This window comes from Marmota monax, unplaced genomic scaffold (assembly GCF_021218885.2).
Source record: "Marmota monax isolate L192 unplaced genomic scaffold, Marmota_monax_Labrador192_F-V1.1 WCK01_AAM20220418_F8-fsc00005, whole genome shotgun sequence".
NCBI lineage: Eukaryota > Metazoa > Chordata > Mammalia > Rodentia > Sciuridae > Marmota > Marmota monax.
Window position 1 is genome coordinate 15,373,411 of NW_026692254.1, and position 27,466 is coordinate 15,400,876.

Genomic DNA, 27,466 nt, shown 5'->3' on the forward strand with positions numbered 1-27,466 from the left:
CCCTGAGTGTATCACAAATCAGTGAACTGGACAACTTACAAGAATGAACCCAATGGTGTGTGTCATATCTCAATAAATAGTTAGGCAAAGGAAAAAGGAGAAAATGTTATCAAAAGTGAAGGGAATAGAGCTTATGACATTTTTGTTCTTTGCTCTTTTCTATGTTTGAGTATTTTCACAGTGAATGTTTCAAGGGAAAGGGGGAACAAAAAATGATTAAATGTATGATTCTGCTGCATCCATATTTGGGATGAGCTTATCTGAGTTGAAAAAAAGATGAGAAAGGCACTACTGGAACCTCAGGCTACTGAATGTTTCCCATTTTGGGGAGATAGTTTGACCCGGAAGTATACTGGAATAGAGGCTTGGTGTTGGCATGCCTGTTATCCATTGTCAGGATCGTTCAAGGCCAGACTTTCAGATGGTCATGTGAATACTCCTTGTTAAATAAAGAAATGAGTGGGTGGATTGGTGATATATGTATCAGAAATTACTGTGGCAGGGATGTAGTTCAGTGGTCGATTCTGCTTGCATAGCCAGCGTGAGGCCATAAGTTCAATCCCCAATCCTGAAAGGAAAAAAAGAAAAGCTACCATGGGAATGCATTAGGAATAGATAGAAGCTTCAGACCTAGGGACAGGAACCAAGGTTTCAGTTTCTTCCTCTGCCAAATGGGAATTATAATTATACCTTCCTCATAAAGTTATTGTGAGGTCAGAAGTGTAAAGTGCTGATTACAACTTCTGGCACGTTTTTTAAAAGGTTGTTATGTGTGAATGTTCAGTGGAAGATAGAAAGGATTCAGAGAAGAAAGGGGACTCCAGGAATTAACTATGCAGTATCTTCTTGCATGAAAGCAGCATTTGTCACTTCAGGGGATACACCCAGGTCCCGGATGCCCTTGGGTCAGGTGAAGGGCCTTTACTTCTCCCAGGATTGTCAGATTATTCTTCCCTTTGGGTTGCTATGAATTCTCCTTAGATTCTCTCCTCATTTACCTTCTTCAACCCATGTGAGGATGTTGACTAAGCCCACCTTAAAAACCAACCTCCGAGATTCTGGCCACGCTGGGAGCCATTTTGCTTCTAATGGGGATTAAAACACCAGGGGGGAATGGAAAAAGCCTGTCTGCTGATAATAAAAGTTATCTCATTATAAAGGGATGGGGTCATAAGTGGTTTCTGTTTTCCTGTCTTAAGATCTTAAGTGTTTTTAAGAATGTCTACTATGTAATACTTTTATAACTAGGAAAGAATGTTGTTTTTTAAGAAAATTTTGTCTTTGAGTGCTGGAAATATTTTTAAACAACTTTTTTGAAATATAATTTATATACCATAAAATGCTTAAACTATATACTTAAGTGTTATTTAATGTATTTATAAACTTAGGCAGCCATCACCATAATTTAATTATAGAATATTTTCCTCTCACCCAAAATAAATCCTGTTCCCATTAGAGGTCATTCCACATTCCTTTCACCAAACCCTCAGCTACTAATTTACTTTTTGCCTCCATGGATTTGCCTATTCAGTATATTTTCTCTGCAGTACTTCATTTTCTTCACTTTTTCTCAAACATACATTTGGATACTTGCATTCTTTCCATTTTTTGGCTATTATCAATCATGCTTCTATGAGCATCCATGTATGATTTTTTATACGTACACAAGTTCATTTCTCTTAGATATATAACTAGGAATGGAATTGCTAAGTCATATCGTAGCTCTGTGTTTACCATGTTGAGAAACTGCTGAACTTTTTTCCTAAGTGCCTATACCACATTTTACATTTCCACTAGCAATGTATGAAGGTTCCAGTTTCTCTGCATCTTTTCCAAAACCTGTCTATTTAATAGGAATCATTCTGATAGATGTGAAGTAATATTGTAGTGTGGTTTTGTGGTTTGCACTTCTCTGGTAACTAACAATGTTGAATATTTTGTTTGTTTAATATCTTAGGTATAGGTCCCTTATCAGATAAATGATTTGCAGATATCATCTGCCAGTATGGGGGCTGTCTTTTTACTTTCTTGATAGTATTCTTTAAAGTATAAAGGCTTTTATGTGTGATGAAATCCAGCTTATCTATCTTCTCTTGTTGTTTGTGCTTTGGGTATCACACCTAAAAAATCATTGTTTGGTTCCAGCTTGCAAAAATTTGCTCCTGTATTTTCTTCTAAGAGTTTTATACTTTTAGCTCTTATGTTTAGACCTATGATCTACTTTGAGTTAGCATTTGTCTATGACAGGAGCGGGGTGTCTCGATTTCATCTTCTTGCATGAACATTTATTTCAGCACCATTTATTGAAAAGAATGTTCTTTCCCCAGTTGGATTATCTTAGCCGAGATGACATTTTGGTGGAAAAACCCAGACAGATATTTTCTTCTGTGGAATATGAGGAATCCTTCTTTTTCCCTTTCTGAAAGATGTTTTTGAAGCATAAATCCATCCCCAAGACAAATCCCTATCACTATTTATAAATTTAATATCCATTCTTCCTCTTGAAAATAGCATTTTCTGCTTCAGGAAACTAATTTTATTTTTAGAACTGGGTTTGGTCAAATATGTAGAAGGTCTACAAATAAGAGACCTCGACATTGGAGAACAGAGAATGTGATTTTTCTAAGGAATGTATTCAATTTGTTTTATGATTTTAGTAAGTATCTTTGTGCAATTTTTATGAATTTAACTATTTCTAAATCTGAAATAGTTGGGTAAATGACCCACTTTCCCCTTGATGAGCAGAAGGCTTATCAGGTGTGCTCAGAACTCTGGGGCCAAGAAGAGGTGACCTCTGGAGGCCTCCGGATGAAACATCCAGGTAGCTTGGCAGAGAGCAGGGGGAGTTGGACAGGTAACAGCCTCAGGAAAGAGATTCCTTGACCTTATCTTGGAAGCCAATCCAAAAATGCAGGTTAAAATTGGGTCAAGTGACAGAGACCAGAGCAAAGGTGAAGAGGTGCAGTGTGGTTCCAGACATTTTAATTTGCTGACTTTCCAGTGTGGTGACCTTTGTTACTTGTGTCATTGCCCCTGGGGCATATAAAGAAAGGCCCCCGATGCCCATGAAGATGTTTTTTCCCAAGCAGCCAACCCTTAACTCTTCTGACCTCAGCTTTCCAATGACATGTTAAGAAAAGCATTCTGAGACTCATCACACCTTCACAAGGGTGACTAAAGCTGCCTACAAAAGCAAAGTTAGTCTGTGCTTCATGGTACAGACTTTTTGCTTGATAAATACTTCCTGTTGAATTTTTAAAAATTTAGATTTGGTCAAAATAATTGTAGTGATAGATAATATTCAGTACTTTTCTTACGTTATTCATATAATCTTGCCGGGAGGTAGTTATTACTGATCATATGAATGGGGGAAAAGGCTTGGAGAGATTCAACAATTGCCACAATCACCCAGGAGGACAGTGACAGAGTGGCATTCAGTCACAGACCTGAATTTAGAGCCTGCTCTTCTCACCCCTCTAAAAATCTGTGGACCCCAGGGCTGGGGTTATGGCTCTGTGGTAGAGCACCCTGCCTAGCACGTTTGAGGCCCTGGGTTCCATCCTCAGTACCATATAAAAATAAACAAATAAAGGTTTTGTGTCCAACTATAACTAAAAAATAAATATTAAAAAAATCTGCTGTCCCCAAGAGAAATCTGGTGTCTTATACAGGGGAGCCAAGAAAGCTTGGAAACAGTGGCTTCCAAGTCAGCTGTTTGTAGAGGCACAGTTCTCCTTCTCTTGGAGAAGGTCAGGCAGTTCCTGGTATCATGAATCTATAAGTCTCATTTTGGGATCAATCCTTAGAGGAATGGGATCTCTCATGGAATCACTGGCCATTCTTCCAGTAGCACACATATCTCTGAACAGGAGAGTAGAAACACTTTAGAAGCTCTCCTCAGGGAGGCCCATTTGTCCTTGGTGATGTGCCGCAGTCTGGCTGGGCACAAATCAGGAGCCACTGAAGCAGGAACAAACTTTATTTTTAAACTGCAGGAAAACACTTCACACAGCTCCCGGGGAATCCTCCCGAACGCCACGAGGCTTGTCCAGGAACCCCCAGCCGGAAATATCTCTCCCAGAAATCCCTCCTCCTGCACTTCCCCAACCAATGGGAACTCTCGGGGAATCCCCGGAAATCCCCACGAGAACTCAAAAGTTGCGGCAGAGGCGGATAGTAATGCCTTGCCTGTCAATCAATACTGTTGGCAAAATGCCAGGGGCCATACAGACTAGGCCGTGGCTCTCAGCAGTGATGGAACATTCTTGGGCCTTGTGGACCATCCTTCCACTCAGAGACAGATGAGGAAGTCTGTCCTGAAAGCACTGAAGATGTTGGTACTTATTTTTACTGCCTTGTAAATAAGGCAGTAAGAATAAGTACCATGTAATACAGGCCAGCCACAACCTGAGGGCATCAGTGACCTGTACAGGTTTCCTAAGGGCCATCAAGTTCTCTGTTGGCTATATGAAGACTCTGTGTAGAAGCGCAGATGATGGAGGAGAGTCATTCCTACTGAAATCAAGACTAAAAGTGAGGTTCCCATTGCTGTGACAGTGGGACAGTTGCAGGACCGCAGTTAACAGAGGAAGGTCAGTTATTTGGGCCTGAATCCATTTGGTAGATATTCCAGGTGAGATCCAGACATGGAATCTAAAAACAAGTCCAGGAGAATTGTCGCCTCGCCGCATGAACAGCTGATATTTCACATCAGAGTCTTGCTTTACTTTGGGAAATTTGGACACCACCTTCTGGTTTGATTCCTACAGTTCATCTGATTTCTTATTGCTATTACATTTTAGATGCTGTCATGAGGGCTATCTCTGGCTGTAACCAGTAGAAAGCAGGGATCAGGAAATAGCAGTCTGCATTCTTGGGTTGTTGTTTTTGAATGGAAGATCCTTTCTTGCGAAGGTCAAAATTAATGTCTACTTCCTGATAAATGGAATTTTGATAAATGAGTTTTGCACCAACCTGAGGTGCAAAAGATGAGTGGGACAATAGAATAGATTGGGGAATTATTTTCCCCCTAAGAGGCAGTCATCCCTCAGGGCAGTAGTGATGATGTCATAACCAACTTCTCCTTCCTCAAGAGGTCATTGTTCCAGTCATAATGATCTAAGCCCATCTCAGAGGAAATCCACAGTACAACTTAATAACACAATATTTGGTGTGACTACTCGTATGGGCACCCTTAAGAAATCATTTCCGCTTTCTACAGGGATGGTGGGCAGGGCACGAGAGCCTAGAATATTCTGTTTTCTTGTGCTGGGAGGAGTAGAGGGCAGTCAGGTTATAATGCAGTTAGGAAGTGTGTGCTTGTGTAATTCCATACTCACAGAGAAGATAGTTGTGGAGGATGGGTTTTGTCTTAGGGAAATTCTCCCTGCCTTGTTGCTAAGTTTTGGTTGATTGGCTGATTATGTTAGGTCAAGATCGGAGTGACAAGGAAAAGTATAGCTCTGCTCTGTTTCCATGCTGGTGGCACTGGTGTGTGATGCACAGAGGGATATGAAGTAGCAAATACTCCTTAGATTTTAGTCTTAAAGCTAAAAGAATAGATGTTGGTACTTATTTCCTGAGCAGTTGGGTGATTTTTCAATATCCTTAAGTGGAGTACAAAGTGCATAAATGACTTTTAGATTGTGATTTTGCTCATGTTAATCCACAACAAATCCTTTTTTTAGGAAATAATTGATTTTTAGAAAACAAAGACAGTTTTTTATAAATATCAAATTTTTTTTCTTTAAGTATTTTTTTAGTTGTTAATGTACCTTTATTTTTTATTTATATGTGGTGCCTCATACATGCCAGGCAAGTGCTCTGCCACTGAGCCACAACACACCCCCCACCCATAAACAGCAACTTTTGTAGACTGCATGAATTCTGTTTCCATGTAGACACAATCCACATATGCTAATAAAAAATACAATAAAGGTGTTTACATTAGCAGCCCTAGGGAAACAGGGCAGGGTTTTTGTTAAACAGAATAGAGTGGTTTCTTTTTAAAGTTTATATATATTTTCTTAACAGTCAAGATTATATACATATGCTTCCCAATTTACAATAGGAGTATTTCTTGATAAACCCACTATAAGTTGAAAATATCAGTAAATACCTATTCACCATCATAGCTTAGTAACAGCCCACTGTAGAGTGTGGGTTACTTACTTTTGAGATTGTGTGGCTAATTGGGAGCTGTGATTCACTGCTGCTGCAGAGCATCATGGACAACTTTGGACCCATTTATCACTAGCCCAGGAAAAGATCAAAATTCAAAGCTTCATTTCCTATCAAATGCATATTGCTACTTTTTTCAGTTTTGCATTCTATAAAATCATGATGTCTGATTTAAGTTGAGTACTTAATTCAAAATGCTTCTCTATGAAGTGCCTGCATCTAGTTGATAAAATGCAGGTCTCGCCCTTTGCATTACCTTGGCCACTGTGTTAAAAGTAACATTGTTGGTGAATCATGACAGACCCTTCCTCATTTATTCCATGAGTCAGTTGGTCAAGATCTGGCAGAAAAAAGCACATTCTGCAAACCATTATTGGTTATCACCTTCTATGGAATGCCTGGACAATCCCTGAAGGCTGAAGGATATTTTTCCCAGGATCTTTTGGTCTGGCTTGGCTATCCAGAGAGGTTTTTTTCTTTTCTTTTTTTCCCCCTGAGGGAATGTCCTTGATTATATGCTGGGATTCCTGTGTTTTTGATTTTTTTGAGGTTAAGGATCCCTTCAGAAATTTCATGAAAGTTGTAAGCCTTCTTGCAAAAAATACATTCAGACATACCAAATTTTGCATAGTTTCTAGGGTTAAAGACATCCGTGTGAGAGCCTTGTTAGTTTATGTTTTAACAGGAAACTCCCTGGACTTTGCACAGTAGTTGGCAGACATCTCCTCTGGTCCCTGGAATGTATTATGCACAGGCTTGACTATGAGTCCATCCCAGGGCATAGTCCTCTATCTCTAGGGTAGTTATAGGAGGGTCTGCAGCCAGATTGCCTGCCTTCCTAGATGGTTGCAACACAAACCCGGGAAATTTTTTACCCTCTTGGTGCCTCAGTTTTCTCATGTGGTAAATGAGGATGATAGCATCCTCCACAGCATGGTGATTGTGCGTGCACGTGTGTGTGTTTGTGTGTGTGTGTGTGTGTGTGTGTGTAGATAACTGTGTGCTCCTGTTGTATGCACAGGTCCATCAGAGGCTGCAGACACTGCTTCACTAGGCCAGGTAGGTGGGGCATGCCAGTATAGAATTACAACCTGGTTTGTGACCTGGCATTTCCCACTTTTCAATCCCAGCACATTTTTTTTCAGTTTTTCTAGACGGGTCACATTTCTCCCTAAAATGGTCTTTGTGTTCATTCATATTCTCTTTAATAGCATCTAAAAGTCTTTCATTCTGATAACCTTGTCAGGTGTTGCCAGAATTTTTTAAGCTTTGTTAACATGTTGGGTGTGATTTGCTGTCTTCTCCTGGTTTTAATTTGCATTTCTGTGACAGCTGGTGGAGTAGAGTATCCTTTAAATCTTTTTTGGTCCTATCTGTCAGAAATACCTTTATCATGGCTTTCCTTCATCATTAGCCTAATGATACTTTTTGTCACGGAGAAGGTTTCAGTGTGGAATTTAGATAGATACCTTATTCTCTGTTGTGATTTTGTCTTTCAGATCTTGTTTTTAAAATTCACAACTACTTTTAAGGTTATGAGGACTTGCCTTGCCATTATATTTTCTCCTGACAGATTCAGAGTTTTGTTCTCATACTTGGGTGTTTTATCTACTTAAGGCTTTTTTTTTTTTTTTTGCATCATCTACTTAAGGTTTTTGTATATGAGGTGGGTGGGAGGTTTAATGCATTGGTTTTCCTGTGGATCACCTACTGTCCAAGTGCCATTTATTAAATAAATCGTCACTTTCTGGTATCGATATTTTAAGAAAAATCAGGCAATCTGCATTATATGTAACTCTAAATTTTTAATTGTTAAAGACTGACTAAAAATCTCCATTTTAATATTAAATGGTCCAAAAAAAAAAAAAAAACAAAAAATACCTTGTACAGTTCAAATCCTACTGTGGCTACCAGTTTGTGGTCTCTGATGTAATGGTTTTGGACAAGATGTCTGGTCCAAAGAACTGAGATTGAATCCCAACTTCATCACTCACAGTTTGACCGTGGGGCTCATCGACTTCTCAGGGTATCAGATTCCTCATCAGTACCAGGGATTTGATAAAGTGGTAATCAGTATAAAATGAGATAATATGTGGAAATCTTTAGATCAGGGCCTGATATACACATAGTAAGAGCTTGATGGGTTAGAGTCCTTGGGCATCCTCCTCTTCGTTATTCATCCTCTCCTATTCCAGTCCCCTTTATAGCAGTAGAGGGTGGTATTTCATGAGGATTAGGTTGACAGTGCTGGTGTGCATTCATTTATTCACAGTATTCATAGAGGATGTGTTTAACCTACACTGGGTTAAATTGGTAATGGGTGTGTCAGAGATTCTTAGATTAGTGTCTGGATAGATATTGGATTTGTTCATATCCCTGGACAGGCCACTCTAGGACATACTTTCAAGGATAAATTGGAGGGAAGAGGCCCAAAAAAAAGAACCCTGAGAGGATTTTCCAATAATCCAAGCTTAAGGTGATGACATAGGTCTGGACATGGGACCAGGGAGAAAAAACAAATTCCAGTCTGTGAGCAGCAGGAAATGTCAGGACTTGATGATTACTGAGATGGGGTGGGAGAGGGAGACACAAGGACTGAACTGAGCTATAAGCTTTTGACTTTCAAGGGGAGCAAAACTTGAGAAGGCTCAGTTTGTGGTGGTGAGTCTCAGTGGGGTAAACTGAGTCAGGGACAAATATAGGGCAGCCAAGCTGGCCAATCTCAGTGGAACACCACAGCAGAGCTCAAACAGAAGCCTGGCCCTGGGGAGGTCACATGAGGACCACCATCAGCACAGAGGCCACATAGAAATGTGTGAAATTGCTTAAAAGGCAAAGAGCATTTATTTGTTCTCTTTTGACATTTTAGAAGTAGACACCGACATGCATGCTATTTCTCTAATCTGGGATAATGCTAAAACCCAAGGTGGCCTATTAGTAATGAGCTGTAAGTATTGAGAAGGGAAATGACTTCACCCCAAAGGCAGGACTAATATGCTAGTCAGCTTTTCATCTCTGTGACCAAAATACCTAACAAGAACAAATTGGAAGAAGGAAAGCTTATATTGGCTCACGATTTCAGAGGTTCAGTTCATGGTCTGCTGACTCCATTGCTCAAGGGCCAAGGTGAGGTAGAACATCATGGTGGAAGGGCATGGTAAAGGAGAGTTGCTCAGCTTATAGTGACCAAGAAGCAGAGAGAGAAAGGGTAAGGGGCACAGGGAACATGTGTCCTTCCAGGGCATGCCCCTTACGATTCCCCCTCCTCCATCCACGCCCCACTTGCCTACAGTTACCACAATCAGACCATTCAAACTAGGATGAACTGATTAGGTTACAGCTGTCACAATCCAACCACTTCACCTCTAAACATCCCTGAACATCTAACACAGGAGCTATTAGAGGCCACGTGATATCCACATGACAATAGCTAGGGACTCCCTACCATTGACTCTACCTGTTGGGGACAATCCCCAGAGGCTGGGCATCTTCCTTGACTGCATCAAAACCTGCCTCAAATCGGCTGTTTCTTCTTGCTGAACTTGGTGTCCATCTGATGTCATGGTGCAGCTCTCCTCCACATTCTTCCTAAGCTGACTTTTTTTTTTTTTTAAATAAAATGGAATCTTGTCATTTCTGCTTCCTGACAGTATAGGCTAAGACCATTCTAGGTGCTCCCCAGTATATCATAAGAGAGGACTTGTCACAGTAGGTTGACTTTAACTCATGACTGTTGAGTCTGTACCCAAATGGCAGCCTGTGTTTAGGTTACTTTGTTATTTGAGCAGTTATATTGCTCTGCTAGGGGGTGATTGATGGATTGTGCCCTGGAGCTAGTGCCCAGGGATGTCCTGGCACCTGGACTGACCTGTTGTACACAGCGTAAGAGCAGGGCCCTGAGAGGTGCCTAAAACAAAGTGCAGATTGGAAGTGTTTATACTTGCCCTAAGATCTCACTTAAATCCCACATTTCATTCCCAAGAGAATGCTTTGCTGGAGCAAAGCATTGAGCAAGAAATGTGGTTTCTTAATTATTCTGTGAAAGTTTTTCTTCTTCTTTGCTAACTTGGCAAATTTTTTTATGCATGGCCTTGTATTTTGTTCATCCTTTAGAAATACAGTGATTGGCATAAAAAGGATAAAGCTGTTTTGTTAAGATTATCGTAGATAAGTTTCAAGGAAATAACCATTGCAAGGGTCCTTGGGAGACAGTAAAGGCAAATTATAAGAAACGGCTCATGTGGTCTGAGACATACAAGCAATGCAGGTAAAGTTGGGAGACATCCATAAAAGCAGACCTTGACCAACATACACCACTATTCCACTATGAAGCTTGAAAGTAAGTGCTTAAGAGATATTCTTATCATCCAGATTGTCCAGTTATATTGACCATTTCCAGATGGTTCAGCCACAAACATCAGCTCTTCCTTTTTCTCTTGTTTAAAAGTCTAAGTATACCACTCACATATTTGCAAACTCAACACTCTCTTGTAACCAGAACTTAGATCAAGAAAGATAATGATTCCAGCCCCTGTCATGCCCCTTCTGCTCTCCAGACTCTCTGGGGGCAACCACTCCTAACTTTTTGATTACATAATGATTTATTAAAGGCAAGCATCCTTGTGACCACCTCCAAGGCTGGGCAGTACAATCCATTGCTGTGCACACACCCCTCCCTGGCCCCATCCCAGTCACAGATCCTCCCCACAATGAGTAACCACCTTCTGGATTTTGGTAGTGATAGCTCCCTTGTGTTTCCCAGTGTTGTGCATTCGTGACTTTTTGAAGGAGCCATGGTGAAAAGAAGTAATAGCGTGTGTTTCCTGGCTCACTGCATTGAGGCCTGCATGGCTGGGATGCCCCTTGATGCTTTACTTTCCTTGAGATTCACTAAAGAGAACCAGCAACCGAGCTTTCTGCAGGCCTATTCTGCACTGGGGGAGGCTCATGGGCTCCCAACCAGACTCAGAAGATTGGTTCCAGAGTTCTCTGCCTCCAGGCCCCTCTCACGAGGGCCACATTGCCTTCCAGCTTCCAACTCTTCAAACCTAGCAATATATTACTTTTACAAGAGTCTTTCGAATTGCCTTCTTCCTCCAAGGCAGCATTTATGAGTCTTTTTAGAACATTTCATTGGGGCTTGGAATTTCCAAGGAGTCTACTGCAAATGGAAATGCCTGATGATGTGAATGACTTGGGTCTACATTTGGCACCACATCTTGTCCCACTTCCTTTACAGGGATCCCTGGCTATAACTCAATTGGAACCCTATTGCCAAATGAATGAGGAATGTCACTTCTGTGCTTCCAGATGCAGCCAGTTGAGGTGTCGCATGATTTTAAAGACAGAGCCATCAGCACTTCCACTCAACCATAGCTTTCATTCTTCTCTACCAGGCATTTTGGTAGCTAGTTCAAACTGAGGCTCCTACAACTTTCCGAAACAGTTCCGTGTTATTCAGCTATTTTCTGAACATGCTGCCCAGTCTCATAGTGAGTCAGTCGGGAGTGGTGCTGTGCAATAAATGGGGATGATGAGTCCTGGTGGCCACTTTTGTCAGTTACCCACATGAGCGAGGGTTGGGGGTGGGGGGAAACAGGGGACTTCCATCTGTACCGGGGTTACACTCTGGGTATATTAGTCTGCTATGGCTGCCTAACAAAACATCATAGACCGAATCGCTTAATCACTAGGTATTTATGTCTCACAATTCTGGAGGCAGGAAGTCTAAGATCAAGGTATTGGTCAGGTTGATTTCTGGTGAAGGCTCTATTATTGCCACCTTCTCACTGTGACCTCAGATGGTTTCATGTATATTTGCAGAAGAGAGAGGAGCACGAACTCTCGTATATTTTCTTCTTCTTAGAAGGACACCAGTCCTATCAGGGCCCCACCTTTATGACTGCTTCTACCCTAAATTACTTCCCTAAATGTTCTGTCACCAAATAAAGCTACACTGGTTGTTAAGGTTCAGCCTCTGGATTTTGAGGAGCACAGTTTAGTCCACAATACTGAATGTGATTAAAATGCAAGTGGTTGCTCTCACCAGCCCCCAACAGCTTTGCCTTCTTCCTGGCTCGTCATCACAATGTGGCAACCTTCCCCCATGGTCCTGTGATTGCTCTAAGTTTAATTCAAACAGAAATATTGAGCAAAATCTGATTCAAGGCACACACTTTAGACAGAGTGCAGGCTCAGGAACGTGCCCCTCCTTCCAGGTAGCATTTGAATCTGCACAGGGAACCTAAACCCACTCTCCGATCCCTTTCGGGGTAGCTGGCTCTTTGGGAGACTTAGTTGTCTCATTTTTCACACAGAGAAGACATATTTAGGCAAAAGATATTCCACTTCTTCACTGACTTACCTGCATGTAAAAGCGCTACATTCCTTAGCAGAAGGAGGGCTTTCTAACCCCCAAGCAAAGAGGGAAATTTACAATGAGAGAGGATAGAGGAGTCTTAAAGCTGTCGAAATGGGACTGGCAAAGTTTATTTTATTGACCAAAATAAATGCTAAGCCATACAGTCGATTAGCAAATGTGAATGTGTTAAAGCTTTCAAAATGCATTAGGGTCCCTAGGCATAGGAATATGGACATTAGCCATGCCTTCAGCCTATGGGATAACCTTCCTGTGCTGTCTGCCCAGATTCACCTTCCACAGGCACACTCACCTGTGCTCCCAGGGGAGGGCACAAAGCTGCCAAGATGCAGCAGTGAGCAGGTTGGTTGGGTGGCCACATTTCCTGAATGGCAAGTGCTATGAGGTGGGTCCCTGTTCCTCTCTGATTCTTTCTTCTAAAATGGAACTCACAGGCTCACATGACCTGCTGCTCTAATGGGTGCTGCCTGCAAACATACACTACATGAGGAGCTGCCCGTGGTCCAGGGTGCTCAAGAATATCTGCTTAGTGGACAGAAGTAAGAGTGAAGGGGGGGCTTTCTGCTGTGACAGATGACAAAGAAGAATTGAAAGGTGACGAGAAGGAACTCAATGTGGAGCTCCATTTCCAGTTCCTATCTATCCCCTCTCTGGAGAAGCCATGTCTGGACCGGAAAAGACACAGGAAAAGTTGTCTAGTAAAGACCACTGCTCCCACCCTTTGGTCCTAGAGCTCAACTGAGAACATCTCGCCTCACCTTCCCACCTGCCTCGTAGTCTTTATGCTAGGATGATGTTCCCGAGGCAGTTTCCCCCAGGGCTTGTGCTATTCTCGCTCAATTTAGAATTCGTGCCTGGCTTGAGGCCCATCGTGTACAGGCAGTCAGGAAACACTTGATGAAGTGTTTGTCAAAATAAGATTTTCAAGGCTCCTCCAGTGTCCTAAGATGAACCTTCTGGGGGCCATTTCTGGCCATGAAGGCCTGTTCCAGAAGCCCCTGAGTCTCTGGAATCCTCTAAGGAGAGGCACATTGGTCCTCTAAGGAACATGCCACTGGCTCCCTGGAGGTCTCCTCTCACCTGATGGGTCCTTGGGATACAAGTGCCATCTTGTTCAAAAGATGGGAAATAGGCATGACATCTCCATGCACTTGGCTCATGTTGGTTGTGGTCTGTTGAATATCAACAGTTATTTATTTCTTTTCCCTCTCTCCCCACCCATTTTGGTTTCCACAGAATGAAGCAAACTGTTGGGATAAACTCTTTTGCTTCCAACTTGTAAATCAGAGGGGAAATTTACTCCCCTCTTTACTCTTAATTCATTTACTTCATCAAAAATGTTGTTTTGGAAGAGCCACTGCCCCAACCCTCAAGTCCTGTATGCATGATTCCACTGGGAATGACATCTCCTTCTAAAGCCCGGGATCCTGGACATGCCTGCGACACCCAAGCTAAGGGCATGGCCACAGGGAGTGAGGCCCAGCATGCTTGGTGCCCCTGACTTACCTAAACCACAAACACCGTAACACAAATCCCCAGTGACACTGGAATACACAAACGAGATAATCGAGTTAACCTGTGATGCTTTGGTGCTGGCATGACACCCATTTAGCTGCAAATCATAATGCAGAGGAGGAAGCCTGGGAAGCTTCACTGCAGAAGGGGCTTGGCTTTCAGTTAAGATTAAGGTTACCCCCACCTCAGATGTTCTCCTGTAGCAGGAAGTAGGACTTCCTCTGCTGCTTGTGCTTTTCGTGTTGTATCTAAGAAGTCTTTGTTTGCCCTACAGAGTTATTTCTTTGCAATCTTCGAGGAATTCTACAGTTTTAGTGCTTATATTTGGAGGTTTAATTCATTTTGAATTATGTTTTATATATGGTATGAGATACATATGGTAAGTGACTGACTCCTCTGTCTTTTGCTCTCGATATGCAGACCCTTCTTCACCCCATCAAATGGTCTTGACACCATTGTCAAAAAATAAGAAGGAGAGTGGATATATCTCAAGGGTAGAACACTTGCCTAGAATGCACAAGGCCCTGGGTTTAATCCTCAGTACTGAAAAAAAAATCACTCAGACTTTCACTTCCCAGACATTTGTCTTACAGGCCTTGCTCAACTGCAGCACTCCTGACATTATAGGGAGCTGTCCTGGGTATTGTAGGGTGTTTAGCAGCACCCCTGGCCTGTACACACAAGATGCCAATATCACTACACACACACACACACACACACACACACACACACACATATATCAATTAACTGTAAATGTGAGGGTTTATTTCTGGAATCTCAAATATGTCCCATTGTTCTCTATTATGCTCTGATGGCTCTTAAGCTGTATTAACTTTCAAAATTTGAAAGTGACTCCTTTAGGGATCCTACTGAAAAGCTGTTACCTTCGATCTTCGTTCTTTTACTCCTTCATTTAACCTTGAGTGAGTTACTGAATTTTTCAGTTCCCCAGTGTTCTTTCGGTCAGTAGTGTTAAGCACTGGCATTCTTGAATGTTGGTGGCATTTGTACAGTACTCCTATTTAGGGAGGGGCCCAGGGCTGTCCTTTGAGGCTGTGGTTCCCATCCTTTGTGCATGGTAGAGGGATAGAGACCTTGACTACCTCATTGTTCTACCACTGTGACTGGCTTGAAGGAACCCGGAAGGAGAGAACAGGGGAAGTATAACACCAACCGGTGGCAGAATTGCTAAGACAGGGTGAGGTCTGGGAGAGGTGATCCACCTGTGTTCCAGGAGACGAGGACACTGAGGTGGGATAGAAAGCCATGGACAGGGAGGTCTAGAGCGTGGAGCTTCTCAGTCCCAGGAAGAGGGAACATGTCAACCTGGCCACTTCTGTCAGCCTTTCAGCCTCAGACTGAAAGCTCTTTCTTGATTTGGGAGTGACTGAGCCTGTCCATCAGCACCTCTGGAACTCTGGCAACCCTGTGCAGAATCCTTGGGGATCAGTGGCTTATTACGGAGGTGATAGCTGTGTGAATCAATAACCTAAGAATATTGAAGCAAAACTACAGGGGGAAAACCCAAGTTAGTCAAATAATTTAGATAGGACAGAATTAGGAAATAGGAGAAGCTTTTAAATGAAAATGAATTTCTTTATTATAACCAGTAATAAGGACTTCATTTTGCTTAATTATAGGACACAATTTTTTAGAGTACAGTCGATCTGTACTCTGCACTTGTTTTTGCCTACTTGCTAAAATGTATTTGTGACTCCAGAATCAATCCTCGAAGCGCTTTGGCAGTCATTCACGAACATGTGCAGAGTGGTGAAAAATTTGAGTCACCAGACAGGCACATTCCCAGCTGAGGTTGAACAAGGCCACGAGCTGTTTCCTGTTTCAGTTCTCATACTATAAACAAGTGCCCTTTTCATGGTGTATTTAAAGCGAGGTTTTTCACATTTTTGTGCTTTTTCTTGGTGAGTCCACTATTTAAAATGGCCGCTGGCATAGTGAGTAAATGCTGTCAACATGTTCATAAGCCCAGGACCACTGTGATGGGCCTTCAGGAGCCTTCTGGAGCCAATGCATGGGAGGAAGGAAGGAAAGATAAGTTTCCTGATTCAGGCATGTGTGAAAGGTCCCTTGGCTGTGACTTCAGTGTTAATGAATCAACAATATATATTAAATAAGCTGTCTTTAAACAGAAACAGATTGGTTGACAATTCGGTGACCAGAGGGTCACAGGAACCTAACTGAATTTTACCTAGGATCAATGATTCTGTATTCTGCTAATTCAATAACAATGGCAACTTATTAGAATCTACCTACCAATGTGTGAGGTCCTGGGTTCAATCCCTAGCACCACACATATGATTTTAAAATTTACACATAAATACAAATGTACGTGCATATGTGTGTGTATGTACACATATATACATATACATGTGTATATGTACATATATATGTATACATACACTCACAAAAAAAACTCTTTACAGTGAATAATGAAAATTGACTTATTTTTTATCTATCACATACTAGGCTCTAAGATATTTGCTCTTAAATGCTATTCCCAAGTTCAGATATCCCCTATGACCACTATTAAAGATAACAGAAGCACAAACACTCGTGGAAGAGTCTGAATACAAGATACAACCTCAACAATCAGAGGGTCTTCAAATGAATAGATGTAAGTTGCTCTCTTGTAATTAAAGGTGGGTGTCCCAGTGGAAATATTAAGAACATTGAGACCTTGAGCAGTTGGTAGGAAAAACCTGACCATCTCACTCAAAGGTGGACAGAACCCATGCAGGTCTGACTAATGGGCAGCCCGGCCAACAGCTGCAAACTGTTTATACACAATGATTTACTGGATAAGTCCAAGTTTATACGGTTGTGTGGTGTTTACTTTTTTAAATCTAGAGAGGCTCAAATGGCCAACCCTGAGTTTATGAATTAAAAGTTTACACTGTGCAGTATTCTACCAAAAAAGAAAATAATTAAGCCTTCTTGCCTGATTTCTTCAAAATTATTCTCCTACAGAGGAAAAGAAAAGAAGGGAGAAGAGGGTGGGTCCGTATTCATTTGGTGTGGCTGGGAAGGTGGGTTGGGCCTTTGTGGACACGGTCCACTACTCTGGATGAATTAGATATGCCTTCCAGGAGTAAGACATTCATTGCAGCTGCCATTTCTACCCTCAGCATTTCAGATTTCAAATTGTGTTTTGCTTCCCTAATTTGTGCCAAAGGTGTATTTAAAGCGAGTTTTTTTTAAGGTTTAAGGTACCAACTAACTTCCTGTGTCATCTGCTGTCTGAGAGGGCAATCCACTCAGCGTTTGAATTTAGAGGACTTTTTGTTTTGCTTTTGGTCTCCTGTCTCTGTTATATGTCACCTTGATAAATGAAATGTGATCAATAACTTTAATTTTCATAGCAACACACTCATTAATTGTATTAAGTTTAAGCCTAATACATTTAATTTAATTTGATTTTGTAATGAGAGAAGAAAAAGAGGAGAGAATTAAAAGATCTCTAATTCCTTCACCATGTCCTAGAGGTACCTAATGTTAATATTGTTGTGTGTGTCTTATAGTCTTCTTATCTTAAGCTTAAAAACGTTTAGATGTGTGAAACCTGTCCTGCCTGTAACTCTGCATAAGTGTGCATTAAGACTTAAGAAAATCTGGAGTTCCTAACCATTCTTCATTGTTGTTGTTTACCAAAGCTTGGGTGAGGGAGGCTCAAGGTTTAAATAGAGCAATGTGGATGTTGGAGGCAGAGAGCCCTGCATTTGTATTCTTGTTTGGATGCTAATTGACCATGTAACTGTGTATTGAGGCTCCATTTCCCCATCTGTAAAATGGGACTAGTAATACCTGTCCAATAAGAGAAGGACATGCAGTTTGCCCATGGAGAAACACAGCTAATATGTTCCACTTTACAATCTGCATGCCCTTTCTTCCAGGGAGCTAAGCAAACATGTGGGATTGATGTTTTTAAATATTTTTAAATGAGGTCTACTATGGTTTCTTTTGTGGAGAATTTTAAATCATGAAAGCCTGAAGCCATTGAAAGCAGCAATGTAGGACATTTAAAAAAAAAAAAAAAAAAAACCTCATTGAAAGAGGATTGCTGCTACATGGGAAGGGTCTTCAGTTCCACAGCATCATCCCTGAAGTTACCAGAACTTGTGTTGCAGACCTCATTTTTAATGCATCAATGCAGGGAAAACTATTTTTCCTCTTTTATTTGTTTGATGTTGGTGATTGTGAACCCAGGGGCTCTTTACCACTGAGCCACATCCCCAATCCTTTTTATTTTTTGTTTTGAGACAGGGTCTCACTAAGTTACTTAGGGCCCCACGAAGTTGCTAAGGCTGGCCTTGACCTCATGATGTCTTAGCCTCCCAATTTGCTAGAATTATAGGCCTGTGCCCCTGGCTACTAGCTTTCCTCATTTCTTGACAAGCACCAATGTCAGATTTGATGACTTTTTCCAGGTTGATGCTTTCTGCAGCCTAAGTTAATGGGGAGCTTTCTATCACTATACCAAATGCTCAAGATAATCAACTTGTAGAGAGAAAAGTTTTATTTTGGCTCCCAGTTTTCAAGGTCACAATTCATGGCCAGGTGGACCCCTTGATTTTAGGCCTCTCGTACCAGTGGCAACTGGCAATGGCAAGGAGTATGTAGTGGAGAAAACTGTTCATTCCACAACCAGGGAATGAAAAACGGAAGAAGATGAAAGGATTAGATCCCAGAGTCCCCCTTGGAGGACATGCCCCACCCCCCAGACCTAAAGACCTCCCACTAGGCTCCACCTTCTAAAGGCGCCACCATTTCCCACACCTTCAACACATGAAACTGGGTACACTTAAGATCCAAATCATAGCAGGGTATCTCCAGGTCTTCTGGGCTCCCTCCCCTCTAGACTGCTGTTTCTTTCCATGAAGTATTAAATACTGGTGGGTATTGTTTTCTGCTAAAGCTCTGTGGCTTAATTACCACTTATTTCCCTGCAGCTTTCACTTTACAACAACCTGGGATTTTCTCCAGACTTTGTTTTGTGCACCCTAAGCATTTTCACACTGTCACTCATAAACTCACATAATTCTTGTGCTCTGTTGTCAGGGGCCAATTTCTTTTATGTGTTTTCCCATGTTCAGTTTTATGACCAGGCTCAGTATAATTCAAATCAATTGTTAAAAGCAGTAGCCCTCAATCTACCTATGTGTAAGCATCATTAATAATGAACAATAGTCATTAATAAATGAACAATAATAAACAACTGCCCCTGTGTTTTCTTATTTATTTATTTTGCATTACAATTCTGCCCCTTTGTTTTCTAGTTAAAAAAAATCATTGCACCTTGGAAAAATTAAAACACAATTATTGGACTGCTGCTGTTTGCTTTCTGATTCCCTAACAATGTGTGTTACCTCATTAGAGTGGAAATTCAGGTCTGCCCGCTCCTGTGAGGAGAGAGGCCGAGGCCAGGGGAAGTGTTAATGAGGCATTTAAGGTCTACTGGTTCAGCAACAATGCCCATGGTAAGCCCTTGGGACGGCAAGCTCAGCAAATCTGGCTGTATTGTATCTCCCTTCCCCTCCCAGGGGACTTCTCCAGGACATGAACATCTGATTGTTTCTAATTGGTTCATTGACCCAGAGAGGCTGCCACCTGGGCTGGGCGGGCACTGTGAGTGGGTGTCTGGCTGTGTGGGCATGCCACCAGGGCTATGTAGAAGTGCTCCATCTTCTCACTGGTGAACTTCCAGTGGCAATCCCCAAAGCATTTTTAAGTAAAGCCAGAATCATGATCTTGAACATACTGAGAAGCCAGATCACATCCTTTCTGGTGGTCACTTTGCTCTTTCCACTAGTCTGCTTTTCTGGGTTATGATGTTCCCCTGCAAAAAAAGCATCTTGAGGCCAAAAACCATTTTATTTATTTCTCCTCCTCCTCCTCCTCCTCCTCCTCCTCCCCCCCCTCCTCCTCCTCCTCTGCACTTGATCACTGAGCCACATCCCCAGCCCTAGTTTGTATTTCATTTAGAGACAGGATCTCACTGAGTTGCTTAGTACCTCACTTTTGTTGAGGCTGGCTTTGAACTCATGATCCTCCTTCCTCAGCCTCTCAAGGGATTACAGGTGTGTGTCACTGCACCCAGCTGATTTTTTTCTTTCTTTCTCTCTATTCCTCAACCTTGGCCAAACAGGCTGCATGTTTCCAAATAAAAAAGAGATGTGTAGAGCTGGGTGCCATTGTGCACATCTGTAATCCCAGAGATTTGGGAGGCTGAGGCAGGGGGATCATAACCTTGAAGCCAGCTTTAGCAACTTAGCACAACCCTTTCTCAAGGGCTGGGGTTGTGGCTCAGTAGTAGAGCTCTCACCTAGCACAAGCAAGGCCCTGGGTTCAATCCTCAGCACCACATTAAAAAATTAATAAAATAAATGTACTATGTCCAACTACAACTAAAAAACAAATATTTTTAAAAAACCAAAGAAGGAGAACTATTCTCAAAAAAAAAAAAAAAAAAAAAAAAGAAAAGAAATAATCTGTCTCAAAAAATAAACAGGGTTGGGAATACAGCTTAGTGAAAAAGTGCCCCTAGGTTTAATCTCCAGTACAGATGATGATGATGATTAGATATGTGGTATGGTACCTAGGCTCAGCGTGTGGAATGTAAGCAGAGTCTCCAGATTATAGCCCCAGAATTGCACCTCTCTGCAGAGGCAGCCATGTGAGTTTCCTCTGTGCCTCCTGGTAGGGACCAAAGGAAGGGGAGTCTTGTGTTTGAGTGCTAGACCAGTTTTATTTTTACCTTTTTAATGGAAACCTCTCTGATGATATCCTCCCCCTGTTGCTCCACTGAAGGAAGATAAGAATGATCATCTGTAGCAACTAGCAGTTGCAGCAAAGCAACACCAAGAGTTGGCTTCACACTACTTTGATTTTGATATCAACAAAGAGGATGTTTTGGTTTACCTCTTTAAGAACAGGAAGGGAGGGGTCAGTTTTAATGAAATAGGCCCCTGGGCTGTTGTCCTTGGCCCTCTGCCAATTCCTTTTCCTCTGAAACACTTTGTGGAAGTGCAAGAAGCCCTCAGTTGGGGGCAGCATGCAGCTTGGTGGGTGAACAGTGCCTTGATGGAGAACAGGTGCCCTTCCTCAGGTGACCACAGCCCGTCCTGTGGCATGGTGCTTGCAGGCTGAGTCAGCTGGGTTTAACCTCCTGCCTGTTACCAGCTGTTGCCACACAGCACTTGCCCCACACCCATGGGACCTCATGGGAGGGGAACAGCAGCACCATTCCCCCTCCTCTAGCCACCAGTACCACGATTTGCATGTCTCCCAGGAGTTGTTGAGAGGCAGCTTGCTGAGGGGCAGACACCACAGGCAACAGAGGCTAGATGGCAGGATTCCTAGGGCCCCTGCTGAGGTCAGCCCTGGGGTGTCTGGGTAGTAGGGGTTGTCTGTCCTGAGTACAGGGAGAGCAGAAGTGCAGAGAGCTGTCATGGGCAGTGGGGCACCTGGAGAGCCAGCTTCCACAAGTGTGGCCAGTGGGGGCTGGCCCTCCCCAGCCTTGCGCCGAGTGCCCAGCATTCCCTAGAAGGCTCCAGGTTGTTCAAATATATCCCTCTGCCAGAAGAGCTTTCCTCTGCTGGGAAGCTCCCATCCCTCCTCCCGTGGCTGACCCACCAGCACTTGCCAGAGCTCCTAGCCTCGCCACACCGCCTCTTGCTCACAGTGTGGTCCTGTGCTGCGCTTGTGCCTCCTGGTGTGTGTGATTCGTTTTCCCCTTTTAGGGCAAGATCCTCAGGTCCTCACAGGTGTGCATGGAGGTGAGGAAGTTGGTCTGTGGGGCTTGTCCTCACAGATGGCTTTGAGGCCATCCCTCTCCCAGTGTGTGCTCTCTCTGCTCCATATGACTCCCAGTCCTGCTGTGTCTGGAGAATTACTGAAGTTTTTGTTTGAACATGCTAGGCAGCCTTCCCTTGCCTGCTGTTCATCAACCCCGGGGTCATCAGACCCTCACAAGACCAGAACTAGAATGATGCAAAAGGTGCTGAGGGTGTAGAATTTAAGGAGTTTCTCCTCCAGGGCCTTCAAATATGAGATCAGCCTTTAAAAGGAAGAGCTTCCTAATCTTTGCACACTGGACACCTTGCTTTGCTGCTCCCAGCCCTGAGCACTCAAGTTGCACAGATTAGTTTAGGATCTCACCACTGAGTACCAAGGCAGGAGACCCTGGGGGAAATCTCTGAACCTTTTCTCTCTGAACCTCACTTTTCCTCTTCATCCTGAGTAATGAGGATTAAATTTGATGATATTTATAAACCATTTCACCCAACATTTGTCAGATAGTAAATGCTTGATAGATATTTGTGACTGCCACTCTTATTATTGGGTAAATATAAAAGTATCATAAGCAAACTAATCCCAGATGAGCTTTGGACTTGCAGGTCCAACCCTGTGGCAGCAAAGGCCCTACTTGCCCCTCTCTTGATCTAGATCATGCGTGATACCATGCAGACATGCCCAGGAGGTCAGGGCCTCCCAGGTTCTGAAGAGGATGTGTTTTGTGTCTCTGCTGCAGGAATTGCTTACTTAGGAGGTGTGTGCAGTGCTAAGAGGAAATGTGTGCTTGCCGAAGACAATGGTCTCAATTTGGCCTTTACCATCGCTCATGAGCTGGGCCACAAGTAAGTATCAGAAATCTGCTTTCTTTAAATTCCTTTCTGAACACAATTTTTTAACTTGAATTATGGAAATTTTATAACGGTGCTGCTCTGTGCTTTTGCTGCTTCTGCATCAAAGGGCTTAGGCCAGGGCTGGGGTTGTGGCTCAGTAGTAGGACACTTGCCTAGCATGTGTGAAGCACTGGGTTTGATTCTCAGCACCATATATAAATAAGTAAAATAAGCTCCATTGACAACTAAAAAAAATATTTTAAAAAAAGGGCACTTAGCTTATATTTTCTTTCCACCAGTTTCACAAAATCTAACTTTTTGAATGTAGAGTTTAGAGTCTTAATTTTAAAGAATTAACAGCAACTGCCTTCACATTTGGAAGTTCTTCCCTTTAGGATAAAATAACTCTAGAACCTCAGACCACAGAGATGCCTTAAGGAGAATCTGAGTCAATCTCCTCCTCTTTTCGGAGGAAGAAGGAAAGTGTCAGAGGGGTTAAGCGGCTGGTCTAAGGTTGCAGTCACCTGCATGAAGTTTCAGAGGGCAGAAAGCCAGAAGACTCTACCACTGTGGCCTGCAAGTTTAGCTTTGGTCCTGGAGTGGATGTCTGTTTTATGTTCCTCTGAAAGAAAAACCGATGACTGCATAAGAACTTTTAAAAAATTAAATTAAGGGGGCCAGAGTATGCAGAACAGTGGGAAAATTTTATATTGGGTTGTATAAAACATAATTAAATGAAAATCTAATTCCTGAGGGAAAAATATTATAAAGGTTTCTAATGAACTACACAAGAAGATGCCTGAGGCCTTAGCTGTTAAGTCTAGCTTTTGCCAAGAGGAAAGCTAATGTCTAAGACGGAGAATAAAAGCAACCGTTTACCTCCAGTGCCAGCTACATCTATGGCTTTACTTTTTGTTTTGTTTATCTGGTCCCATTTTAATTTTTCCCACTTCTGTGCAGGGGTTGGATAGTTGGCTTTTCTGGATGGTTGGGCGTCATGGTGTGGGCACAGAGAGTAAAAATAATGCTGTGTAGATGTGATGTGCATAACACAGGAACATGTTATGTCCCAGGATTCAGCAAAGCAAGATGAGCACAGTTGTCTCTTAAGTACACCATCACTACATCTTGATACTATTTAAAAAATATGGTTGACAACACTTTTCCTATCCTACTTTTGAATTAAGTACAATTGCATTTATATTAAGACCTCTAACCTGTTAAAAATCTGTGCCCAACAGTGACATACTGGGGGAAAAAAGAGCATGAATCAAAACAGCTTTGGCAAGCATCTTCTGACTATCAAAATACCCAGCTAGCCCATCACAGTACCTAGGAATCTGTTCCCTGATTGTTATAAGAATTTAGAGCTAGCCAATCCCTAAAAAACAAATGCCAAATGTATTCTTTGATATAAGGAGAGTAACTAAGATCAGAGTAGGGACGAAGAGCAGGAGAAGAAGATTAACATTTAACAGGGATGAGAGGTGGGAAGGAAAGGGAGAGAGAAGGGAAATTGCATGGTAATGGAAGGAGACCCTCAGGGTTATACAGTGGAGGGGGTAGAGAGAGAGGAGGGGAGGGGAGGGGAGAGGTGGGGAGGGGGGAGGGGGGAGGACGGGAAAGGCAGCGGAGCACAACAGACACTAGTATGGCAATATGTAAATCAATGGATGTGTAACTGATGTGATTCTGCAATCTGTGTATGGGGTGAAGGTGGGAGTTCATAACCCACTTGAATCAAAGTGTGGAATATGATATGTCAAGAAATTTGTAATGTTTTGAACAACCCACAATAAAAAATTAAAAATATAAGAAAAAAAAAAAAGAATTTAGAGCTGTCGGAACATTTGTCATCATCCAGCTTGTGATGGATCTTTGAATAGTGGCTTTAAATCAGACAATGTGAGCTGTTGCTTCATGAGCTGTAACATACCAAGGCAGCTGGGATGCTGAAGCATGATCCATACTGGAGTGCTGTTTGCACACGTGTGTGGGCACATGTGTGGGCACTCACACTGCATGGAGGTCTTTTCTCCCAGGACTTTGGGAACACAGAGGCCATTTTCTCCTTGACAGCCTGGGATTGTGCTGTATCAAACACTGGCTCATTAGTACAGGAGGTCTGCATAGATGAATGGTTAGATTCAGTTATAATTTAGTACCCTTTAGCTATAGTCCATTTAGAATTTCTTAGAGGACTTTTATAGCTTGCTATTGAACTCTAATTACCTACAAAAACAAACACCGTATTGTTAATCAAAGCCAATAAATCCTGCCAGCATTTGGCCCTTCCCCAGTATGGTGATTACGATTTTCCCAGGGAAGCCTGTTGTCTCTGATTAGTCTCAAGTGTTTGGAAGCAGATTCCTCCACATCCTCCCCATCCACAGGCCACTCTGGTCATCCTGGCTCAGGACAGCAGGCAAGCCCAAGTGGACTGCTTGAAAAAGTCAAGACCTATACTTCCAAAAAACCAAGGACCAAACTTCTCAAATACAAAACTGGTCCATATTTTGGAATAAAGTGGAGAAATTTTACTCCAGTTTTCTGAATGTAGGTTAAGAAAGACTTCAGCCAACTTGCCCACTGGTTCCTCACCTACAATACCCATAGAGCAGAGCATCCCTTCTGATGAATGGGTGTGTACCTTTGCACCTGGGCACACAGACATGTAGCTCTTCTCAGTTACCCAGCGTGCCTGGTGTCAGGACCCACATGAGCCACTGCCCTCAGCTCTGAACATCAGGAGGAAAATCCATTTTCCCTGTGAGTTACACATTCCATTTATTAAATGAGGAGTGAGTTGCATAAGTTAACAGGATTTTGTTTCTTTGACCATCAGACAACATTAAGCTAAATCAAGAGCTCACTTTCAGCAGTTAACACATCTGCATCCTTTAATTGGACTTTCTTTCCTCTTTCTAGTGTCTCTTTGTATGCACAGTTTTAAAATAGTTGAAACATAATTTGGTACTGTAAATTGACTTCCATCCAATTTGCAATCAAATAGGTCTTAAACTATAAATTAAACATTCTTGTCATGGAAATGTCAATAGTGCTGCTTTGGATTTGAATTAATAATGTACATGTCTAAGTCAAATCAGATCTCTCATTGAGCACCTACTATGTGGCAGGTACTGGGTCAGATGCTCTGCATTCATTATGCTATTCAATCAGCCCTATCAGGTAGGTAGGTATTTAGCTTTTACTTTGTGGGTTAGGAAACTAGCATTGATTGTTTTTTAAATATCAAATTGTATACTTTATTTATTTTTATGTGTTTCTGAGGATCAAACCCCGTGCTTCTCACATGCTAGGCAAGTGTTCGACCACTAAGCCACTACCCCAGGTCCTAGCATTGATTTCTATTTTTTAATTATAGTTTCTACTTAGCATGTTTGGAATTTCTAATGTGATAGTACATGTGCAAAATACTTTACTTTGAAGTAAAACCCCAAATTACAAGAGTTAAGTAAAAAAAGAGAGAACTTTTTGGATATCTAAAATCCAAGGTGCATCTGTTAAGGGAAAGAAATGCTGCAGAGTACTTCAGACTAGTTGGCCAAAGAGAGCACATGAGTTGTCGAAAGGGACTCAAGGACTGTAAATGAGTTGGACACCTTTCTGACACTCTGCCCCAATACAAGAGTGGGCTGACGAAGCCTCCAGGCTGCCGTAGACGGGGGCTGCCGTAGACCAGGGGCTGCAGATCCTGGTGCAGGCTGTTAGAAGTCTGCTCTGTGTTGCTGCCTGGAGCAGGAGTTGGCCCTGAGCAGCAGCCAGGCTGACAACAGGTTCGAGGTTGTAAATGAGCATCCATGACCTCGGTTGCTTGCTTGCCCAGGAAAGACTATCCTGGTTGACAGATACCTGCTACGTTTTGATTGCCCTGGTAAATAGAAATGTTGGCAGTGTAAGTTTGGGGGAGGCCACTGTCACCCTCTTCTGTCGTGGTTGCTTGAGAAACCTACCTGAAATAAATGTATCTTAGGTACTGTACAGTGGATCCACTCCAATTTGTACTCATGCAGCCTCTTTTGCATTTCTTAATTTGAAAGTGACAGCGCCTGGACCTGGAAAGATGGCTACGATGAGCCTTGTGCCCTTCCAAGGGCTTTAGTACCAACTGCTCTTTATTAGGGTAGAATCAATAAAATGACAGCAGTTCCTTGGGAGGTCCATCTGAACCAAGCTTCTTGCTTTCTACAAACCAGACAGGTGCCTTGTAGTGGAGGCCAGAGTTCAAGAAGCCAATCAAGATTTGGTTTTAGAGAGAAAGAGGGAAAATTGGAAGCAAGCATTTGTTTTAGGCCTGTGCTTTTGGGGCTTAACCATAACTGATTTGGGGAAAGATGGTCCCCCAGTGATAGATGGAAGCTCAGGTCTCTGCTGACTGCCCATGAGAAAACAAAACAAACAAACAAAAAAGATAATCAAGGGATTCCTTCCCATATCAAAGTATAGGTAGTGACTTTAGTATGTATGATCTTCAAACGACTGGGTATAATATAACTGTTGGAATTGCAGAATATGTCCATATGAATGTATTCTATGACGTGGATATCATATATAATAGAACATATCTTACGTTCACTTGGAGGTAGAGTACATCTTATGATTCAGAAGTTATAGTGTAAAAGAGAACATATGGTTCTGCAGAAGTTGATAAGAATACTATCTGTGTTGAGGGAAGTAGTGACCTATTGATATAGCACAGTTAGGCCCAGGAGAGGCACATGGCTGGTAA

The 27,466-nt window shown here is 42.3% G+C and overlaps 1 protein-coding gene and 1 pseudogene across 2 annotated transcripts in view; one reads left to right on the plus strand and one right to left on the minus strand.

Annotated features, from left to right (window-relative positions):
* Nucleotides 1-27,466, plus strand: part of Adamts17 (ADAM metallopeptidase with thrombospondin type 1 motif 17) — a 345,945-nt gene that overhangs the window by 126,714 nt on the left and 191,765 nt on the right. For both annotated transcript variants that reach the window (XM_046436056.2, XM_046436066.2), the window contains exon 8: nt 22,623-22,728. In XM_046436056.2, the coding sequence (XP_046292012.1) occupies nt 22,623-22,728 (106 nt within the window). The remainder of the gene's footprint in view (nt 1-22,622; nt 22,729-27,466) is intronic.
* LOC124089512 (small nucleolar RNA U3) lies at nt 20,860-21,059 on the minus strand (annotated as a pseudogene).